Genomic DNA, 23,601 nt, shown 5'->3' on the forward strand with positions numbered 1-23,601 from the left:
TAGATTATAGAGTGATGCCAAGAGGCATATTCCACGATGGATTCCGTGAGGTTTTGTGATGGATTTTGTAAAATTATATTTATTTGCCGGGGCTCGTACACAAGGTGGATTCCTTGTGCGAAAAGTTGATGGGGAGGCCTGGCCTTTTCGGGCGTCACGTTAACTTAATGTGCAAGTGGGTGATTTCGCAAAATGCATATTTAAATTAATAAAAATTTATGAATTTAGAGTGCACATCGTATTAAATTAAGGTTAGGACACAGTTCCAACCTATTTATTTATTTTGTATCTGAAGACTGCTATTTATTTACTTTTGTCGGTTTAATTTTATTATTTTCTAACAATTGTGAATGCTTCAGTTTGACGTGTAGAGTAGGCGGCGGTGGTGTTGGGAAGCACTAGGCGATAGTGTGTATTCAAGTTATTTAAAAGAAGTTATAATTTTTGATAGGTGCGTATCTTAGGCGTGGCGTCAATATTTATTTTGATGCGCTTATTTATTGAAGTACTTGACATATATTTATTATTTTGTATGCGCATGGGCACACGATTTAAATATTCATTATTGGTCATTGTATTTGGGCATAGCTCGACTCTTAGGGCGCCCAACCGCTTTATTCTTTATTTGGACAAAAGCAAACACAAAAACTAAAGCATGCTAATTGTAAATTTGGGCTATTTTTGAGCTTGGAGATGAATAAAATATTAAATACATGCTTTGTGGAGTGCTCACACAAGGCATGGGGGGGAGACTGTACCCAATTTGTCTTCTTGCTTCATGTCGTGCAAGTCTATTCTCTTGGATTTTGAGCAAAAAGTAGAGTTCTTTGTTTTTGGGGATCTTTCGGCACTTGCTACGTACGCATATGGCATCCGATTTGCGCACCAGTGGTATCAAAGCGAAGCTAAGATCGAGGGCTTCCAATTGCTTACCATTTTGCACGAAGGCAAAGCTCCTAGAACGAATGGGATCTTTAGTTAGTCTCGCAACAATCCGTCAATACTAGCGCATTCTTGGCAATGAAGAACCCCCTGCTATGCTATCGGATAGCGAGGGGCCACTCTCCGGAGGCGGAGGACCACCCGGGAACTTCCTTTACTAAGTCTTATTCTTCTTAGACAAACAGAGTGCCAATTATAATTACTAAATCTTAATAAGCTTATTGTTTAAGCTTAAAAATCTTAACTTTTAAATTCAGGCGAACGGTGGTGGCAGGATGTGCTGAACGGCGTCGAATTCAGCGCCCACATCCTCTCATCCTGGTCATTTTGATTCAGGAAAAAATGTTTTGATTAAAGCTTTAATACAATCAAGCTTAAAAACTTTTAAGCTTTTAAGCTTAAACTCTCCAAAGCTCCAATCTCTCCCATAGTGGGCATTCACACTCGACCGGTTTTCGACCTCCTTGCAAGCCCCTATTTACACCTGCATTGTGACAGAGACGAATTCCAGTAACAAGCAGAGAATCACATGAGACTATGCGGAAGACATATCCACTTGGAAGAAGACCGACATCAATTTTCGTAACCGTGAAGAAAAAAGATTGCAAAAAAGCCACTAAAAAAAATAAGCAAGCATTGTAAATCTGACCTTAAGCTACGCTCATCCCGCTAATAGGATTTCGAGTGTGTGAGATTGTTTGAAATTTTGCAAGATGATCGATCAAAATATGGAAGATTTTATGGCCGAAGGTGATCTACTGGAACCAACGATCGAACAAAAACTAGACCTAATTATGATGCAACTTCAAGAGGAACAAAGAGCATGTCAAACTTTGCAAGCTCAATTGGCTAGTCTTCAACGATCTACTGCCGATCAAGATGGACTACAACAACCTGAAGATATTATAGGATGTATGATTGATGTGACACTTGAAGCATGCTCTAATGAAAGAGACTTATGGAAGCCCTCCTCCTCTTTTATGTCACTGGGTATGACAATAGTATATGCATAAGAAAGAACTTCATCCATAGCCAAAGGAGCATCCAATGATGTACATCTTTCCCTCTCATCTACATACATGCATGTATCCTTTTCCACATACTGAATTGTGCTAGTTCCATATACCCCATATGCCAGATCCTATACTTTCCATTGCATCGAATACAATACATCTATGTAACCCTCATAATAGCATCCCATCTCCTTAATCTCATTGAGACAATGATGGTACAAACCCTAAATTGTATGTATGGCTAATTACTCATACCAAAACCCATACGGTGAACAAAGAAGAGACTTTGTAAAAATTGTGATAAGATTTCCCAACTGCTAACAATATCGTTTGTACACAGTTGATGATTTCTAAGGCATAGGTTGCAAATCCTTGCAAAGTAAAATCCACCTTCGCTTCATCATCCACTACATGAAACCTTTACATGCACTTTTCAACATATGTAATCCATGCATTGACATCTTCATCCAATCTTTCATGAAAGCTAGCCATCATGTAACTCATAAACTATAAGCCTAAAACACCAACACCATCATTGATGCTCCATAGTGGAGACACCAAAAAAATATGTCACACAAGTAGTGATTAGAGAAAACCCTAGTAACAACCCAAAGATAAGAGAAGAAAGGAGCATGAATATAGGTTTCTGGCTTGATATTTAGCTTCAATGTGACGGATCCTAGCTTAAACATTCTCTCTAGAAATATTTAGTGTCCCTAAGACACAACAATCCAAGAAGATAAACCCACACTATCAACCAAGCATTGAAGCCAACAATCTTGTCCAATATCCATGAATCACTTCATGCCAATTTCCCTCAAAAGAAAACAATCTATGAAGAAGAGCATCATAGAAGAGAAGGAATATGCCTCCTTTGGCAAAGACTATTGTTATTACCACTATAATAGTGGTCTTCAATACAGTCACTCTAAACAAAATCAAAAACCATTTCTACTAATTGATCCTCTCAATTTGCAACACACATACCAAAAACCATATCTACAAGAATAGTATTGGGAATATGTTGACTACACAAAGCTAATCGAGTAAACCACCATTGAAGACCATCACTATTAAATAGATACTAATCATCATACCAATTGCTTTAGACTTATGCTTTGAGATCATCAATACAAAAATAAATTGCCAACCTCCTTCCTTAATGCTTGTTGTTGGATGCATTGGACAGTTATGAGACCCCCCAACATAGGAAGACAGTCCACCAAGTCTCCCAAGTAGTAGGACAATCAATGCTTTTGCGGACAATAGTCCACCATAGGGATGCTCTGTCCACTAAATGATTAGTGACACACTTAATTTTATCTTTTTTGGCATACTGTTCTTCATGGAAATAATCATCAAACTGACTGATAAAAGCAAGTACAGTCTTTCCATCGCGTAACCCATTGAAAGTATAAAATTTGAAATTTCTTTTACTTATCTTGGCTTCTTTCCGAATAGATTGTGCTTCAAGTGTCGCATCGATCGTAAGTCATATAATATCTTCAGGTTGCGGTCCATCTTGATTGGCAGTAGATCATTAAAGACTAGCCAATTGAGCTTGCAAAGTTTGACGCGCTCTTCATTCCTCTTGAAGTTGCATCATAATTAGGTCCAGTTTCTGTTCCATCGTTGGTTCCGGTAGATCACCTTCGGCCATAAAATCTTCTATATTTTGATCAACCATCCTGCAAAATTTCAAACAACCTCACACACTAGAAATCCTGTTAGCGGGATGAGTGTAGCTCAAGGTTGGGTTTACAAGGCTTGCTTTTTTTTTTTGTGGCTTTTTAGCAATCTTTCTTCTTCACATGATTACGGAAATTGATGTCAGTCTTCTTCCAAGCGGATATGCCTTCCGCATAGTCTACGTGTGATTCTCTGCTTGCTGGAATTTGTCTCTGTCACAGTGTAGGTGTGAACAGGGGCTTACAGGGAGGTTGAAAACTGGTTTGGGATAAGGCGAGTGTGAATGCCCGCTATGGGAGAGATTGGAGCTTTGGAGAGTTTCAGCTTAAAAGCTTAAAAGGTTTTAAGCTTGATTTGTTTAAAGGTTTAATCAAAACGTTTTTGCCTCTCCTTTTCGGGCGTCTCCATCAACTTTTCGCACAAGGAATCCACCTTGTGTACGAGCCCTGGCAAATAAATATAATTTTACGGAATCCACCCTTGAATATGCCTCCTGGCATCATACCCCTGGGGTGGGATAGCAATTATCCTCAATTGCTATTAGTTCAATGTGGAGCGAGCAGTGAGGGGTAGGCACTTAGGTCACAAGTGTGCATCCATTGGGCCTCTTCAACATGATGATTTTTAAATTTTACAAAATATCTAAAGTATCTACGGCAAGTTCTAGTAGTCATAAAGTCGATATCTAAAATAGTCTTAGGTCTTCTTCTAACAAAGGAGGATTTTTATAGATAGGGTGGATAGGTAATTGGCCTTTGAAAGATCGTAACAAACTGATATGAAAAGTATTGTGGATTTTCCAGTGTTGGGGTAGTTCTAATTTAAAGACATTGTCATAGGTCCATAAAATCTAGGAGCTAACTTAACAACAGGGTGTTTCTCTACATTTTGTAGTCTTCGCTTTTCAATTTCGTAACCAAACATAATCATCAACTATGAAATTCATAGCTTTTCTTTTCTTGTTTTCTTGTTTAGTATATGATTGCTTGGCTTTTAAAATCATATCTTTAACTTCATAAAAAATAGTAGCATGTATATTGTCAATATCATCAGCAGCTTTAACTTTGTTTGACAATCAAGTAATAGGTGTAGACAATCTATATCCATAAATTATTTCAAAATGTGATTTTTGTATAGCTGTACGTGGAGTGTTATTGTATGCAAACTAAAGTAAATGCAAGTGTGTATCCCATGTTTGTGGTTTTGAAATTGTGTATGCACGTAAAAGATCCAAGATTGTGTTGTTTGTAGCTTCTGTTTGTCCATTGAAATGCATATGAAAAATCAATCTTTGTTCCTAAGTTTGTAAACAAAGTAGTCCAAAAATTATTGCAGAATCTAGAATCACGATCATAAATAATAACTTTTGGTAAACCATGGTTAGTGAAAACAGTTTTCAGAATCAATTGAGTAACTTGAGATGTAGTTAATGTTTTCTTACATGGAATGAAATATGCATGTTTGCTAAGCTGATCTACAATAGTCCAAATCATATCGTGATTAGCTTGAGTGTTAGGCAAAACAGTAATAAAATCCATTGAAATATATTCCCATGGTCTCTCAAGAATTGGTAAAGGCATTAACAAACCATACTGCTTACCATGGTGTTGCTTAACTCTTTGACAAATTAAACACTCAGATATAAAGTTAGAAACATCAGATTCCATCTGTGGCCAATAAAAATCTTTAATCAATGTACGTAAAGTGGAAATAATACCTCTATGGCCTTGATATGGGGGACAATGAATATCGTGCAACACAAATGTTCTAGATGGAAAAGTTACACATAACCTTTTCTCATAAAACATAAATCCATTAGCCTAAGACAATGAATCAATTGGAATCCAGTTATTGGCAATTAATTTATTCCAATTAGCTTGAAAACTGGGGTCTTGATCATAGGTATATTTCATAGGGATAAGGGAATCAAAAGATATCACAGAGATATTATGAATAGTTGGTCTTCTACTCAAGGCATCGGCAACAATATTTTCTTTTTCAGGTTGATATTGGATAAGTGGATGAAAACTTTGAATAAAAGCATCCCATTTAATGTGTCAGTCATATACGTGTGGTTGACTAAGGAGATGTTTGATAATTTGTTGGTCAATTTTAATAATGAATTCAGATCCCATTAAATAGTGTTTCCATTGACGTAAAGCTTGTACTACAACTAGCAATTTCTTATCATAGGTAGAATATTTAAGTTCAGAGGGTTTAAGCTTGTAGCTAGAGTAGGCTATGGGATGGGAATCTTGCATAAGGAAAAATGGTCTATTAAAGTCAAGGAGTTGCAATACAGGAGCATGTGTTAAGGCATGTTTCAGTAAATCAAAAGACTTTTGTTGATTTTCAAACCAATGATTCCTTTAATAATTTTGTCAAAGGTAATGCAAGCAATGAAAAATTTCTCACAAATTTTCTGTAAAAGTTAGCAAGACCTAAGAAAGAATGTAATTCATGCACATTTTTATGTATCAGCCAATTCAAAATTGCTTCTATCTTTTTTAGGGTCAACTTTAATACCTTCAGATGAAACAATATGTCCTAAGTATTCAATTTGTGTTTGGAAAAATTCACTCTTTTCAGCGTTTGCATATAATTGATTCTCTTTCAATAATTTGAAAACCAAAGATAAAAGTTCATAATGCTCATTCTCATTCTTACTGAAAACCAATATGTCGTCAAAGAAATCAATGACACAATGTTGATGTTTCAAAAACATGTGATTCATCATACGACTGAATGTAGGTGCATTAATTAAATCGAAAGGCATATCAAGGAATTCAAAATGTCCAAATTGAGTTCTAAATGCAGTTTTGAAAATGTCAGATGTGTCCAATCGTACTTGATGGTATCTTGATTTAAGATCTATTTTGCTAAATATTGCAGCCCCTTATAGTTTATCCATGAGGTCGTCTACCTTAGGGATCGGATATCTATTCTTGACAGTGATTTGATTTAGGGCACGATAATCAATGCACATCCTATAGGTGTTGTTTTTCTTTTTAACTAATAGGATAGGTGCACCAAATGGAGAACTACTAGGCCTAATGAGTCCTTGGGTTAATAATTCTTCAACTTGAGTTTGAATTTCTTTCTGTTCAATTTGATTATGTCAATAAGGTACTTTACATGGTGGTTGAGAACCTAGAATTAAGTATATTTTATGATCTTTAGGATGTGTGGGTGGTAAACCAGGTGGTAAATCAGCAACAAAACTATCTTTAAATTGTGAGAGAAATTGTGCGTATCTAGGATGCATCTTATTTTCCTTAACTTCAATTTCATTCACCCAAATTAAGTAGGATTTGCTACATTTTCTTAACACACGTTTTGCCCTTGTATGACTAAGCAATGGAAAATGATCAAAAGTGTGCATATCATGCAATGTGATTTGTTTTCCATGAGAATGAATCTTCATTGAATGTGTGGAATAATCTATATCGGGATTATACTGTTGATGCCAAGGCATTCCTAAGATAATGTCACTAGATTGCAAAGACACAACTAAGAAATTTCTACATTCAACATAATCACCAATTTTAATTTCTAAATCATGCACTTCTTGTGTTCCATTGTATCTAGTACCTAAGAATGCAACCTTGATGCGATAATGAGTAGAAAAAGTATGTAAATTCAATTCTTTGACCAATTTTGCAAAAATAAAATTGTGTGTACTCCCATCATCATGTAAAACAATCTTTTCTTTACCATGCACAAGACATTTCATCGTTAATAAAGAATGGGGATTTGGTATACCTTGTAAAGTATCTAAAGTGATGCCATTATCGTCATCGTGTTCCGTGAAATCTGGCATTCCTTCATGGTCTTCATCTTCAGTCGCTCCCAAATAGTTGATGTGATTAGTTGGCTTTTTGGATTGACAATTCACCACTAGATATCCAGGTTGATGGCATTTATAACAGACTACGGATTTGGCTTTAGAAACATTATTGGTAATACCAGGAAGTTTAGGAATATTGGGATTTGGTTGAAGAGATGGCTTAGGATTTGGATTTGTGTTTGATGGTAAAGCAAAGGGTCATGTCCAAGATTTACGGAATGAAGATGGAACAAAGCGGTTTTGATTGAATCTTTGAAAGTTAGAATTGAATTGCTTGGTACCAAAATTACCATTGTTTGAGAATTGTTGTGATCGCTTCTCTCCTCCTCGAATTTTGTCTTCAGCATCATGGGCCAAGGAAATTGAATCCTCGATAGTCGTTGGCTTGAACATGTTCACTTCTGCATAGAAGTGACCAAGCAAACCATACATAAACTTGTGCTCATGGGTCACCTCAAGTACATCTTCGAGAATTCAACATTGCAATAAATCATTCCAAAAACTCTCGGTATATTGTGAAATAGGCTCACAATCTCTTTGTTGTAGAAGATCCCACTGTTTGATGGCTTTTTTGTGGATATGAGATGCAAGAAAATTCTACAAAAATTTCTTTTGGAAAGTCTCCCAAGTACTAGGACAATCAATGCTTATGCGGACAACAGTCCACCATAGGGATGCTCTGTCCACTAAATGATTAGTGACACACTTAATTTTGTATTTTTCGGCATACTGTTCTTCATGGAAATAATTATCAAACTGATTGATAAAAGCAAATACAGTCTTTCCATCGTGTAACCCATTGAAAGTATGAAATTTGAGATTTCTTTTACTTATCTTGGCTTCTTTCCGAGTGATACTAGAATTGTAGGTGTTCCATGTGATGATGGAGGTTTTGGTTTGGAATCTCTGTTTTTGAGATGGGTTTGTTGAAAATTTTTTAATGTCATGTATCTAATCATCATGATGAAGATATGCATGACGATTGTGGTGATGTTTTTGGTAGTACTAATGTTGAATTGGTTGCAAAGATGGTTGATGAAGATTGTGTGTTTAATGAAAGTAAACTTGAGCACCTATCCTATATGGTAGAGGATGTGGGAGGTGCACAAATATATATGCACAATCAACTTCCAAGAGACATTAATCATTTGAAAGACCCTCTAATGTGATAGCAATGGTTAGTCACATCATCAATGGTTTGGTAGAAATCAAAATGGATAGCCCTATCATAATAAACATTAATGAAACAAAGACTCTTGAAGACAACAATCCTTTGGACAATCCAATTACAATCAATCACCTTACAACGACCATGAACATAAGGAGAAGATCAAAATTACCAACTCCAAGGGAGATAATTCTTCAGTTATGCATTGGGAAGAATGGATTAATAAGCTTGAAATGTACTTTACACTTTATCTAAGGAGCAATGAAGCTAAGACTGATTATGCATCCCTTCACCTTGAATGTTATACCCACACTTGGTGGAGGTACATGCAATAGATTGGGGAAGAATTGGGTACTTGTGATGAATCCAAGTAGGTAGTGGTTGATGTATTTATATCTCCAATGGAGAAGGAAAAGTTAAAAAGAAAATGGTATGACTTGAAGCAAAGAGGGATGTTCGTACATGATCACTTAAATATGTTCTTGCGTTTATCTATGCATGCCAAAGGAATCACTGATATAGCTAGGTTGAATAAGTATATTTTCCAGCTTGATTTGCATCTTTCTTCAAAGGCCACCTATAATGCAGCCCAAGAATATACATGAAGCGATTTGGCTTTGCTGAATAGTAGAACTAAAGTACTATAGAGACATGTCTTAATTTTAGCCCAAAATTGTGGTAAGTACATCTTCAAATCAATCTTCTAGGTTGGGACAACAATTCAACTAGTAAACAGAACCATTTAAATAAAAGGGCAAGTTTCAAAATTCTTAAAGCAAGGTTTCAACTTTCCCTATAGTGTATGGTACAAAACAATGAACAAATCTAAGGCCTAATGCTAAATTCAAATTAGATTTATAAAGGATAGAATTTCTAGGAAAATCGATAACCAATAACTCATAAGGAAAGTGTGCGTCTAATGATAAGTTGAAAGAGATATATATACCAAAGGCTTATGTTTTAAGTGCAGTGAGAAATGGACCCATGGCAATAAGACAAAATCCAAGTCAAAGGGAGCTAAAATCAACATGATCATTGAAGAGGGATCGGATGAGAAAATGAATGAGATTGAACTTTTTCAAATGTTAGCCTTACCTACAGTAGAGGAGCCACATGAAGATGAAGAACTTAGAAATGAAGAGTTCTATGTTTCGATAGATGAGTTCTCTTTTGACCTAGGTGGTTCTTTTATGTTATGTTTGATGTCTCATGATATATATACACGTAGTAGAGGTGAAAATACTCTTTGGCTCAAAGGGCTTGGAAGTGGAAAAGTTGCCTATTTTCTTGTGGATATGGATAGCACATATAACTTTGTGAATACAAAATATTTGGAAGGGTTGAAACTACTACCTAAGAGTATAGAGGCACCATTGAGGGTACATGTTGCCAATGGGGCTTTTGAAGCTAGCTATGAAGCATGTCTATGCACACCTATCAAGCTTTCACCATCATATAGTATACAAGTTGATATTGTAGCCTTGGAAATGGGACCCATTGACATAGTCCTTGGATGTGATTGGTTGAAAATAGTTGGGAGATTTACTATGGATTTGAATGTGGTGCAGTTGGAATTATCTTGGAATGGATAGACAATTACATTGCATAGAGTGGATCATAAGTATATGGAGCTCATTCCTATGAAGAAATTAAAGAGAGAAATCAATGCTAAGTCTTGTGTATCCACTATTCTTCTTTCTAAAGAGAATGAAGATCAATCCACACCTACTCAAAAAAAGAAGAATTCAGTGTTGAGAAAATTGTTAGAGGAATACGAGGAAATATTTTAGTCTCCATCTTCATTGCCACCCAAGAGAGAGGTTGACCATTCGATTGACTTGGCCCCTAATACCAAGCCCATTAATAAACCTCCTTATAGATGATCAAAGTTTGAGTATGAAGAGGTGGAGCACCAAGTTAAATAGTTGTTTTGCAAATGGTTTTGATATAACCAAGCTAGTGGCATTTTGCCTCTCCAATAATTTTATTAAAGAGAAGAAAGATGAGTCATTTCACGTGTGCATTGATTATAGGGAGTTAAATGTCTAAAAATGGATATCCCATTTTTGGCATTGACGATCTTCTAGATGAACTCAAGGATGCCAAGATTTTATGAAGATCGATCTTCATTCAGGATACAATCAAATTCGCATGAAAGAAGGGGATGAGTATAACACCCCTTTAGAACTGAGAGGAGATTATATTGGTTTCTTATGATGCCTTTTGTCAAATGCTCTAGTCACTTTTTAGGCCTTTAAAAATAAGAAAATTTATCCATTTTTATTCAAGATAATCCTTGTATTTTTTGATGTTGTTCTTATATATAGTAAATCTAGAGATGAGCATTTACAACATGTAAGAAAGATGCTATACATTAAGAAATCACACACTCTTTGCAGAAGAATCTAAGTGTTCTTTCATGTAGGATGAGGTGAGATATTTGGGCAACATAATGAGTGAGTGGGATTAGAGTGGATCCAAAGAAGGTACAATGTGTAAAGAATTGGCATACCCCTACTACTTCTACATCATTGAGAGTTTTCATTAGATTATCTTCTTTCTATCAACGATTCATTAAAAACTATGCTCATATTGTGGCTCTATTAACTGATAGGTTAATGAAAGAATCTTTCTTTTGGGATCTCATACTAGACCAAAGCTTCAATGAGTTGAAATCTATGTTAGTTTTAGCATCCATTTTAGTCTGTCCAAATTTTTCTAGGGGATTCACTATATGTGCAGATGCCAGTGGAAGAGGTATTGGGATTATTTTATATTAGCATCATAGATTAATTACTTATGAGAGAAAAAAATTGGATAAAAAGAAATATCAACTCCATGTTTATGAGTAGGAAATACTAATCATTCTTCATGCAATCAAAAAGTGGTATCACTACATCTATGGCATTCATTTTAAGGTCAAGAGCAATCATAGGGTCCTAAGACATTTTCTTTCTTAGCCCACTTTATCTCCTAAATGATGACGATGGTTATCTACAATTCAAGGCTATGATTTTGACATTTCATACGTGGTGGGTGAAGACAATTTTGTGAAAAATGTTTTGTCAAGAATATGAGCATGTTTAGTTTCTTCTATTTTTACTTTGTACAAAGGGTGGATTCATGATATATAAGAAGAGTATTTGCTTGATGAAAGTGCAGCTACTATGATGAGAGAATTTTAGCAAGGAAAAGTTGAAGAGTATCCAAATTTTACATGGCATAATGGATTATTGTGGTACAAATGATGAGTTTATTTGATGCCTCATGAAATGCCACTAAAGATAATATAACTGATCATGATATTAAATTTATAAGAAAATTTTGGTAGAGTTTCTTATCTTCTACAGGCACTAAGTTGACTCCTAACACAGCTTATCACCCCCAATGGATGGACAAACGTACTACATTGATAAATGATTGAAAGCCTATCTCTGCTATTTTTTCCATGATACTCAAGATTCTTAGGACCAATGGTTACATTTTGTTGAATTTTGTTACAATAACTCTCATCATATGAGTATTGGCATGTCATATTTTAAAGCACTCTATGGGTATAAAGTGGAAATTCCTTTCGCTCTTTTCCATGATGATATAAATCCACAAGCTAAGGTCAAACTTGAGAAGATGGAAGATTTGATGAGTCAATGCAAGGAAAACATTCACAAAGTTTCAAGACATCATGAAGGATTGTACTAATGAGAAACAAAGACCATTGGGATTTGATGAGGGTGATGGGGTTTTTCTCAAAGTATCTAAGTTTAAGTATGCAACTTTGAAGGGAGGTAATAATAAGCTTGCTCATCAGTTTTGCGGTCCTTACCAAATCCTTACGTGAGTGGAAGAGCTTGCTTATAAGCTTGAATTTCTTTCTTCAATGTGCATTTAGTCATGACGTCTCTCAATTAAAGGAGTATGTAGGTCCAACCACTACAATTTTGGAAGAATTGCCACCAGTGGATGAAAATGATCTTATCATTTATAAGCCGAAAAATGTCATTTGGAAAGAGAGAGAAAGTTTTGAGGAATAAAAAATTGTTGGATATCTTATTATATGGAAGGGTTTGCCTCTTGAAGAGTCTACTTGGCAGCCACATTCCTATCGTGATTCTTTTCCATGGCTTTTATATGAAGAACAAATAATTTCAAAATAGGGCAGTGGGATTTTTGAAAGTTGCTTGCCACAGGGACGCTTTGAGATGGGAGAATTCGATGAAATAAAACTTATCCAGAAGAAATTTGAATGAGAAAAGAAATTCTTGATAAAAAATATAGGCAAGTTACATGTTCATAGATTTCAAACTGAGAGAAGAGAAGAAGGTGGAATATCAGATTTTGAGGAAAGATTTTTGATGAAGCGAGGAGCACCTAGCTCAAACTCAAGATTTGAGAAAGAAGAGAAGAAGGTGGAATGTTTGAATTTGTGGAAAGATCTTCAAGAAAGGCATGGAGCACCAAGCTCAAACTCAAAAGTCACTTCACGGAACTCGATGACAACCTTCAAAATAGGCAAGAAGCTTATAACTCAACTCAAGCCAATCTTCATAAACGACTCGCGATGGAAACTTCAATGTAGGCGAGGGGCTTAAAGTTTGTTCTCAAGATTTCTCTCCCAAATTTGATGGAAAACTTTGAAGAAGGCAGAGGATATAAGCTCCACCTCAAGCCTACACTCCCAAATAGGAAGTGAGATCTTCAAGGAGACGAGGGATTCAAGCTTAACCTCTAGTCTCTCTCCCTTGATTTGATGGTCTATATCCCTCAAAATTGTTGGCAAAGCTATGAGGAGTATTAAGCTCAACTCAAGAGCCTCTCATACATGGTCTCCATGGAGAGATCGTCCTAGTAATGTGGCCTTGACCATGCAAAAGCTCCTTTCACATTCCCTACAATAGTTTCCTCTCCTATATCATCAACCTACTCGTTACACCGTCGAGTCTTCTTACATTGGCCATCTTCTTTTCTATTCTAGAAGCTATTGAATTTCATGCATAATATGCCGCTATTCCCTTCCCATCATAATCCAATTGATTTGCTGCCAACACCTTGTTGCACCACACCTAGCATCTGGGAGAGAGCCTACTGAGTAAATTGCAGCTGATCAAGATCTTGAGCCTAGAAGTTTAGATTATACTGAGCTTGAGCCTCTGTTGGAGTTTCAGAGTTGCAATATTAGCAGACGCCAACCCATTTGAAGTACCGTATTAAAATTGAAGGAGATGTTGGGTGTCCACCTTTGAGATGGACAGAAGACCAACAGAATTAGGGAGGTTAATGAAACCATTTCTCTGAAGCAGTCCTAAAGACATTGTTGGTTTTGAGTTGCTGTACAATAAAGCAGGCTCTGAAGAGACCACCTCATTGTACCTCTCTTGAAATTCTTGTGGAACCTGCTGAGAGACCACACCCTGGAATTGAATTAGTTGGCTCATTGCTATATTTAGATCAGATTAGTTGGCAAGTATTCCATCCATAGCTTGCTTTATGGCTAGAGCCTATCCATACACTGCATGTCAACTTGCATCGGAGCTATACTTGAAGAGTAGGTGTCATTAAATTGATTGCTTATTACGCATTCTCTATTTAATAAATTCATGTCAATAAATTAATGACTCACTTTTCTTTAAGTGTTGATGACGATCTAGCATGGCCATGAGACTATTTAGAGACCATTATTCCTAGTGCATCACTTAATGGGGTGATCAGAGCACTGTGATGGGGATATCTGGTACATGCAATACAAGTTATGAAGGGGGAAAGAAGTGTCTGCCAAGTGTAAGAGTGTACACAAGAACCAAGGAGTTACACATAAATGAAGATGGATTGAGTTCTAAGATGTATTTATGTGTGCATCCTGGGATGCTTGGGAATGTTTACTTGTGTGTAATGATCATTGCAGGTCTTTTCTTTCATTAAGAAAGATGAGAGAGAAAATTCTCTCACTAAAAAAGACAAGAGACGTGATCCTTTGGAAGTGAGGAGAGAAGTGATTTTCTCTTTCTAAGGTCTAAAATGACACAAGATTTTGTGTGGAATTCAATCTTAAGATTGAGGCCCAAGGCAATCTAATGAACTCTCCTTATCTATGACTCAAGGTGGTTGCATGGGCCACAAGTTAAGAGTATAGTTTAAAAAGGTGTTTTTTTGGAAAATCCATTTTTAAAATATCTCGCAATAGAAAAACGATCTCTAAAAACGAGCTTAATGGGTTATCAAAAACAGCAAGATCTACAACTTTCGTGTTGGACGTTTTTTCATCCAAACAACGCACAAAGAGATATCTCAAAATTAGTGCTGCAAAGTGGAACAACCACATCTTGCATGAAGATCAACTCAACTCTCTCTCCAAGAAGAGAAGCTCTTGAAAGCCTATAAAAGAGGAGGCTCTCCTTGGGTGTAAGGGAGAGGTGAAGGAAGCATCACTTTGCATGTATCCAAGAGGAGAAGAGAAGGTGCAAGTGCTGCGGAAGCCCTGCTGAAATCAAGTGCTACGGAAGCTTTGCTGAAATCAAGTGCTGCGGAAGTTTTGCTGAAATCAAGCTCCAAGAGGAGAGCCCTACACATATTGTGTAGGAGAGAAGGAGACTCAAGAAGGATCGAAAGGTGCCAACTTCCAAGTTGTGCAAGTGTTAGCCGGTTGTATACCGTGCAAGGAACCGTGATCTTGTTCCCAAGATCTATAAGTAAGAATTGGCTTATGTGTAACGAAGGAGCTTGCTCCTTGTCAATAATATAACTCCACAAGGGGGGACCGGCCCATCTTCTAGTCCCTAGTATGTTGTCAATCTCTCTATCTCTCTCTCTCTACATCTTTCTTTTCTTCTATGACAGTAGGAGCAGTGGCCTTTAATGCCACCAAGTTGTTGATGTTCTGCTAATTGAAAGTAAGACTGTTAGAAGGCTTTTGATCCCTTCTCAGCAAAATTTTATCTGCTGATATGGAGTTTTTGGGTCTTTGAGTTCCTAAAATAACAAGCTACTTTAAAGCGTTATTCAAGCGTGACACCTTACTGTTAAAATCGTTCATTCTCCCTTGCCATTCTGCAGATGAAGACCAGCTCCTTTCAGGAGATAAAATATTACCAATATCTCCATTTTCAGAGTCTACATTACACCTCATGTTGCCCCCCCTTCTTTTCCTCTTTGTAAACATTAGCACACTTCTTTGTAGGCTCATCTCCAAACTTCTTGGGCATCAAAGAGATTGTGCTACCAAGCTTCTCTGAGCCACTTTTCTTGTCATGCTACTTTTGCTAGAATGTCATTTGCTCATGTGGTGATGCTTATGTGACCCAGATTGCCTCTTGGAAGTGCTATCTGATCAATACTTAGTCCTGGACAAACAAAACCTAGAGATCGTATGATGATATAAAGGATTGGACTGCTTTTGCAAGCAAAAAGCTGGGTATCTTCAATGTGTTCATCCATAATAACATTTACGATAGCCTCAAAATTGAACTAAAAAAAATGCATAATCTTTGCCTCATTTAAGAGCCACATATTCAATATAGCGGCCAGCTTGTTTAGTCCTCCTTGAGATCATGGGCACAATTTCATCAAATACCTTCCTCACACATTCAATCTTAAACTCTTCTCCATGAGGTGAAACCCCGATAAAGAGGGTTCACCGTTGTGGACGCACAATGCCTTTATGTCTGTGAGGCTCTTTTCCATTGCCCTTTTTACTATTTTAGAGTGTGTGAATTTACCTAATTCAGAAGTTCCCATTGTATTGTAAACATACATAAGTGCATCCAAAATGACATCCTCCAGCTACATTTCTTTGAAAACCATGAGCACCTCATCACATTAAGACCATGTTCTGCATATGATGTGTCTAATGTATTCCACGAACTTTCAATTTTCACATGAATCTTATCAAACACTTGCCATGCTTCCACAAGCAATCCACATTTACCATACATGTCCACAAGTCTGCTCTCTTTTCAAACCCTGTTTTGATTGTTTCAGCATGTAAAAGATGATTTGACTCTAAATCTTTTGAAATGCCAACATCTTTTCAGTAGAAAAGAAAAGTGACTATTTCGGGATACTCCAAAGTGCTTTGCAGTGGTGGACGTGCAGTGTCACGACAGCAGCTTATTGATTAAAATTCTATTATGAAATTAATTAGCGTAACTTGATTAAAATGTCTCTTTTGTGGATAGACTGGCTTCTACTAGGTGTCTATTTTCTAATGACACATCATTTGATGGATTTGGACATGTCTACACCAAGTTATGACATTTTTTCTGCTAACTACCTTGATTGGAGATTTACAATAGTTGTACCTTTTTCATTGCCTTCAGCATTGTGTTTCATAAGGGATCTTCTTTAGACTATTGTCTTCTCTATTTGCATGGAACTACTTCCTCACAAGATATTTTGTATATTCTTTGTAAATCTCATTTCCATTCCAAGCTTTTAGGACAAAGCTTCTTTAGGCCGAGTAGGCTTGTAATTAAGGATAGGACTTAGTGGTAGGGAAGGGGGGGGGGGGGGGGGTATATAAAGCTGTGGGAAACACATGTCCATTATCTCTATACCATTAAGAAAATATTGCTATTGAGGCTTCCTTGCGTGGACCTCCCACCATAGCTAATGGGTGAGTACCTTGCTCCACCATTGTAAGGGGTGAGTTCCTATTTCCATTACCAATTTCCTTGGTGTATTGCTTTAGATTAATAATTAGATCATAGGCTATGATAATCTTGATCATGGCTTCCATAATTTCTTAGAGTGTATTTTTATATTTCTTTGGCTATGGAGTTTGGCTCTTTAACAAATGCACATACATTCACAACATATATACATGTGGAGCCATAACATGTACATATGGGAGATATCCCAAAGCCGTTTCTAGCACCTAGTGTGGTATCTTTCTCAACATTTGTGAGTACTTTCTACGATTGTTCTCAATTGATTTTTAATTATAATTTTGAGTAGCTTCTTGTATGCTTGGTTGCTTGTCTTATGATTTTAAAGAATTTTCAATGCAAACTTTAAGTAGTTTCCATAACAAAAATCACACAAAAAGCGCACCCAAATATCTTAATAACTATTAATACTTATTTAAGACAACAAATATGATCTCAAAGAGCAATAGCTATAGCCTTGGTTGCCTTTTTGGTAGCCCCTTGTAAAACTTGGAAACATAGACTTATGTCCTATGTTCATTTGGGGAAAATCATTGAATGAAAAAGGCAACGTGAAAAAAGAAAAACATAAAATATTTAGATATGAATGCATTCAACGATACAATGCTTACGAAGAGTAATGATTAAAACCATTCTAGTAAATATTTAGACAAATAACAAAAAACGATCAAGTAGAAACCCAAACAAATGTTAATTAACTTGTATATCTACATAAGAAACAACAGACTATAGTCTTACTTTTTATAGGCTTAGCATGACGTGCTTAAATCGTGGCTTTTTTGCGGGTGTAGTGAGTGTTTTACTAAAAACATTTTTGCTAGGCAGGTAGGCACAAGATTAACCTTCAACTCAACTTTGGAGAGAGCAATTTTTGAATGGAGTGACTTGAATGTTCCAAGGTTTATAAAATGAAGGTGTTGTGAAATTGCAGGGTGTGGAATTTGAAAAAAGAAAGGGCGAGGAAATTTCCGAAGGAGGAAACAACTCCTTTTATGCTAAACCTTGATTGTCTCTTGAGAGGGGAAAGGGGGGGCGGGCGGCGGCGGCGGCGGCGGCGGCGGCGCTGGGATATCATGGGCACTGAAGGGTACGACCGGGGCCTCCGTAGAAGAAGGACGTGTTCCAGCCCCGTGGGAGGACGACATGGCCGTCGTAGCAGGCGGGGTCGCTGATATAGGCGGTGACGTTATTGGGGGGCACGTCCGTGGGGCGGCGGTCCCGGGAGTTCATGACGACCTGCAGGTTCCTGACGTAGGCGGCGCGCCGGAAGCCGCCGCCCGCCATGCGGCCGCTCCCCATCTGCGTGGTGGTGTGCTGGCCATTATCCCACCTCACGTTCACTATCTCCCCGCCCCACTCCACCATGTTCGCTCCCCCTGTCAAACTCTTGAACAGTGTCCCTGGCCAATACCCGATCACCTCTGATAATGATTTCAACCACCAGTCCCCTGTCTCATCCTGTAGCCACACCATCGCAGTACCCATACATCCGTTATTGAAGCATGAGCACATGACTGAAATCCATTCCAACTATGCACTTAAGTACTTATTTAGGTTATAGTAGGAGCACATGAAACAAGTATGCATTAAGTACATACATAGGTTATAGTAGGAGCACATGAAACAAGTATGCATTAAGTACATGCATAGATTAAGTACATACATAGGTTACCGTAGGAGCACATGAAACAAGTATGCATTAAGTACATACATAGGTTATAGTAGGAGGACATGACTGAATCCATTGCATAATTGTCTCGTCCTACATCGAAACCATTACATATATAACACATACATAGATTATACAAGTCAGAGCATATCAATGAAATCCATTGCAATTATGCATTTAGATACATAGGTTTTAGTAGGGGCACATGAATGAACCCGTTGCAGTTATGCATTAAGTAGGTACATAGGTTAGAGTAGGAGCACATAAGCGAATCCATTGCAATCACCTTTAAACTTGTTTTGAGAAGTCTCATGTAGACATTATGTATGAGGTTGAATTAAACTTCCAATTCATTGCAAATATGCATCACTTAATGTTCTAAGCTCCAATTCACGGCATACACGAGAAGCTTTAGACAAATCCCTACTTTAATTCTCACATTGTGAACTATAACAACATCATGAGCTTCTATTAGGGAGGTGCTCCATACCCAACTAGATGCAGATGGGGGGAGGGGCCTAACAACCCCCTTGAGCTTCTATTGATCAAGAGCCCCCAACCACATTTACATAGAACAATGTCACAAATTCTTGTGTGTATGCAAATCCTTCCTATAACGTGCTTTCAAGGCATTGTTTAAGAACCCCTCATCTTTAAAATCATCATGTATAAAAGATATCATTTTCTTATTCAACCTATGAATATCTTTATTAAATAATACCCTTTTGTATACACAATTTATTGAATTTTTGTTGAAAAATTCCTTTTGTTGAACCTATGTGATAGACTTAAATAATTACAAGTGATTGCCTCTATGTCTTGAGAAGTCTCACGCAGATAGTTGGTATTAGGCTCAACACTTCCTAACATGCATGTTTCATTGTATACATATTATTTGCTATCTACTTCATCTTGTAAAGAAGTCAACACAAGTCATTGCATGCATCCACTATTCTTGTGTAAAGATAGAATAATGAGAGTACTAACATCATGCGCTTAAGCATTGCCCATGTGGATGTTAATTTTTTTTTCTCCTTGTGTATTTTGATAAGATATATATAGTCTTTTCAAAAAGACAAGGAATACAAAATAAAAAAGACCTATAAAGTGTTAGTTAACTAGGGGCAGTTTTTTGCTCAACAACATGTTAGATCTTCCTAACTACTATGAGGGTGATGCTAATAAATTAGCACATAATACATACAAAGGCCTAAAATGAATAGAAGCAATAGGAATAGCCAATTGTTGTGATAGACAATCAAAATCACCTTCCATATATGAATATCAAACTCTTGTTGTTGACCATCATAAGTTGATACTGGAGTAATTGCACTCCCCAACGCTATAACTGAAGATACATGCACAAATCCAGGGCTGCATGATAGGTCACCACATTGATGTTGTGTGTAAAAGTCATTCTGCAAACAAAAATTGATTTTCAACCACTTACATGCTAGATGCTTATCAATTCTAGTACGAAATAATGTATAATAGATGATTCCATCTCATTCCATCATGTTTAGAGCCTTATGCAAAGTATGATATTGTTTAGATGTTGAGAAGAATACACAGACCGTCCAAAATGTGTGAAAGCGAGGTTGAGTATCACCATACTTTACAGGGTGTACCTACAATATGAGATCAAATGTATACATAATGTTAATGAAATATTTGTATAAATTCAGAAATCATCCTTGCATTCGCAAGCTTGAGCATGCTATCAATAATCAAAATCATAGAAGTTTTATCTAGCATGAAGTGAGGCCAAAATCATGGATAGTCTCATAAAGTTAACGACAAACAACTTTTAGCCATCATGCAAAGGGTTGACATCGAAGAGAATCAACGTCAACTTTCACTTACCACCCATCCTGCTTCAATAGTCTCTAGATCAATTCCTGTAGTACCTTGACCACCAAGTATCCAAAGTTGTGCCAAACTCATCTCAGGATCTATTTGCACACGAGGGTTCCAAACATTAAAGCTGCCTCTTGCCCCATGAATAGCTTCATTTGCATGGAAAGTTGCTACTGCATACTACAAATAGAGACATAGACAATCATATCCAACAAGTAGAAGTTAGTGATATATTTAAGTGGGTAGCATATGCCATTTTCCAATAAAGCTACTAATACAAACTTTTGAATAATTTTATTTGTTCACCTTAACAACTTTAGTTTAAAATTAGTGCACACTTTTGAGAATTGAGAAATTATGTGTAGCTTCATAGGACCATGGTCCATCCACATAATATGCATCCAAGCTCAATATGCAAATTTGTATACATGTTTTTAGAGTAAACTTGGGACCCATAGAAGGAAATGATATATAGTATACATAGCATTCTAGCTAGGATAATATGATGCTTTGTTAAAAGAAAATGGCTTTAGTGATGTTTAATTTATGCTAATTCCATAAACTTTACAAGTTACCTCATGTAGATAGTCTCCTGGCTTAATGTTAACTAGCCTTGAGGAGGCAAGGGGACTTGAAGAATCTTGCATATGGAGAGCATTCAGTAGGGTCATTCTTCTTATGGGAATGGTTCCTGTGGGGCATGTCTGGCCTACTTGGTGCCAAACTTGTGATCCAAGGGCATAGTTTTGCACAGTAAAGTCAAATCCTTCAGGGAACATGGTCGGAAAAAGCTACACAAATATACCCACATTTAGAAATTTAGGTATTATTGCACGTATATAGTATGTGCATTTTGCACTTAAACTAGATTCACACATATTTAGGTGTTAGTGCACATATAGTAGGCCCATTTTGCATGTAGATTAGATTCTCAACACATATTTAAGTATCAATAAACATACAGGAGACCTATGTTGCATTGAGACTCAATTCGCTATAATACATACATTTGACACAAGTAGAAGCACGGTATATGTTCCCACGTTCCCAAACCGCAAATGCTCCCTCTCCCGCCCCACACACACACACTCTCTCTCTCTTCCAACCATATCTCACCTTAAGTGTATGATTCTTCATTGAGGGATGATCCAATGCAGCCTGCTTCTCCCTCAAAACGCAATCAATAATGTCGCCATCCGGACTCTGCGCGAGCATCACTCATCCACCCATAAGCATCGTGAATGCATAACATAACTAACCGAGCAAGGACAGCCATGAATTAAGAACTTAGTCGAAAACGCTACAGCGAGTAATCTTATTTGTCAAGGCCTAGCAGTGCATGAAATAAAGAGATGATGATGAGTGGATCAGAATATGATGTAGTACATGGATGGTGTCGACGGCAGGCTTGTTGAACTTCTTGAGAAGCAGACGAGCGGCTGCGATTTCATGCGGGGAGTATCGACAGAGGACGTCGCGGGCCAAGGTCTGGTTCTTGAGCACAGAGTATTCAGGGCCGGTAGGGTGGTATCTAACAACCTTCGATGGGAAGCTGGTGGGCGGCGCACAGTTAATTATACCTGCAGAGACGTATGATCATGACATTAATCAAAATCTGCAGAGTCGTAGTACTAATGAGATTAAATCCTGTTCGCTCAACCATTAGCAACATTATTAGAATCCTCTGATGATGATGACCATATTCCGTCAATATTAGCACCTGCAACATACAATAGCATCAACAGAACGGCGCACGCCGTCGTCACCGAGCCGTGCCTGTCGCTTCCTGATACTGATATTGACCACCCCATTGCCCTAACAGTCTTATCTTGTAGCTACAAAACAACACTATATAGAGCTATATTTCGTTTGCTCTCACATAGATTTCCGTCATTATAACGGTGACAATATTTACAACATGATAGCCGACACCATTCAAATTCACAACATTTATAATAGTTTCTGTGAAGAGACTCTTGCATAAATATGTTCTCGTACCTCCATGTGGCCTTAGCCCATATCCTTATTCACCCCTCCCAAGGGAGCATATAGTTGTAGTCACCCAAATATATGCGTTGTTTTGCCTTAAGAGAAAAAGTTACAACTGCTTCTATGTTTGCACTAATGTATATGTCTATAGACCTGCATCTATACACACACGACACCTACAATATATACAGAGATCTGCTTACTATTTAAAGAAAGCCAATGAGCTACTGGTTACATGTCAATGTTATTTATTACAAAAATACAATATGAAGAACAGAATCAACAGACAAAATTGCATTACATATGTGATATAGCATTCAACAAGATATAGATCTACAATATAAAATGAGAGAACAAAATGCACAAATTCAATATGACATAATAACGAGATTGGCCAAACAATATTCTTTGTCTACTTATCTATAATGTGGCAATTTTTAAACTTGCCTTTACACTAAACCTTGGAGCATTAGGGCTTCATATAAAAGATATAATTATAACATTGGCCACATCTTTGGCTAGTCATTCGTATGTTTCTTCCTTTGAGGATCTTGACCCGCCCACTTACTAACGAAAGTGAGTGTTCATGCACACTTAACATGATAATGTGTAATCATGCATGGGTCTTGGCCTCATTAAGGGCATTGGAAGTTCTTGGCCTCTCTAAAGTCTTATTTCTTGTATTGCTAGCTTCTTGTCATTTCAACTATAGATAATTAATTCTATGAGTTTCATTATAATGCAAGCATAGCTATGCTTCTTGGTCCATT

The 23,601-nt window shown here is 37.1% G+C and overlaps 1 protein-coding gene across 1 annotated transcript; it reads right to left on the minus strand.

The window, feature by feature from the left end:
• Positions 1-18,387: 18,387 nt before the first annotated feature.
• Positions 18,388-22,653, minus strand: LOC148010850 (protein neprosin-like). The gene is made up of 8 exons (XM_087671580.1): positions 22,563-22,653; positions 22,229-22,422; positions 21,959-22,045; positions 21,418-21,633; positions 20,849-21,022; positions 20,560-20,613; positions 20,254-20,403; positions 18,388-18,774 (listed from the first exon to the last, which is right to left on the minus strand). The coding sequence occupies exons 1-8, from the start codon at positions 22,651-22,653 to the stop codon at positions 18,388-18,390; spliced, it is 1,353 nt and encodes a 450-aa protein (XP_087527706.1).
• Positions 22,654-23,601: the final 948 nt, after the last annotated feature.

The sequence above is a fragment of the Lygodium microphyllum genome, chromosome 29, assembly GCF_053477565.2.
Source record: "Lygodium microphyllum isolate KBCC chromosome 29, Lygodium_microphyllum_v1.1.10, whole genome shotgun sequence".
In the NCBI taxonomy this organism is placed as follows: domain Eukaryota; kingdom Viridiplantae; phylum Streptophyta; class Polypodiopsida; order Schizaeales; family Lygodiaceae; genus Lygodium; species Lygodium microphyllum.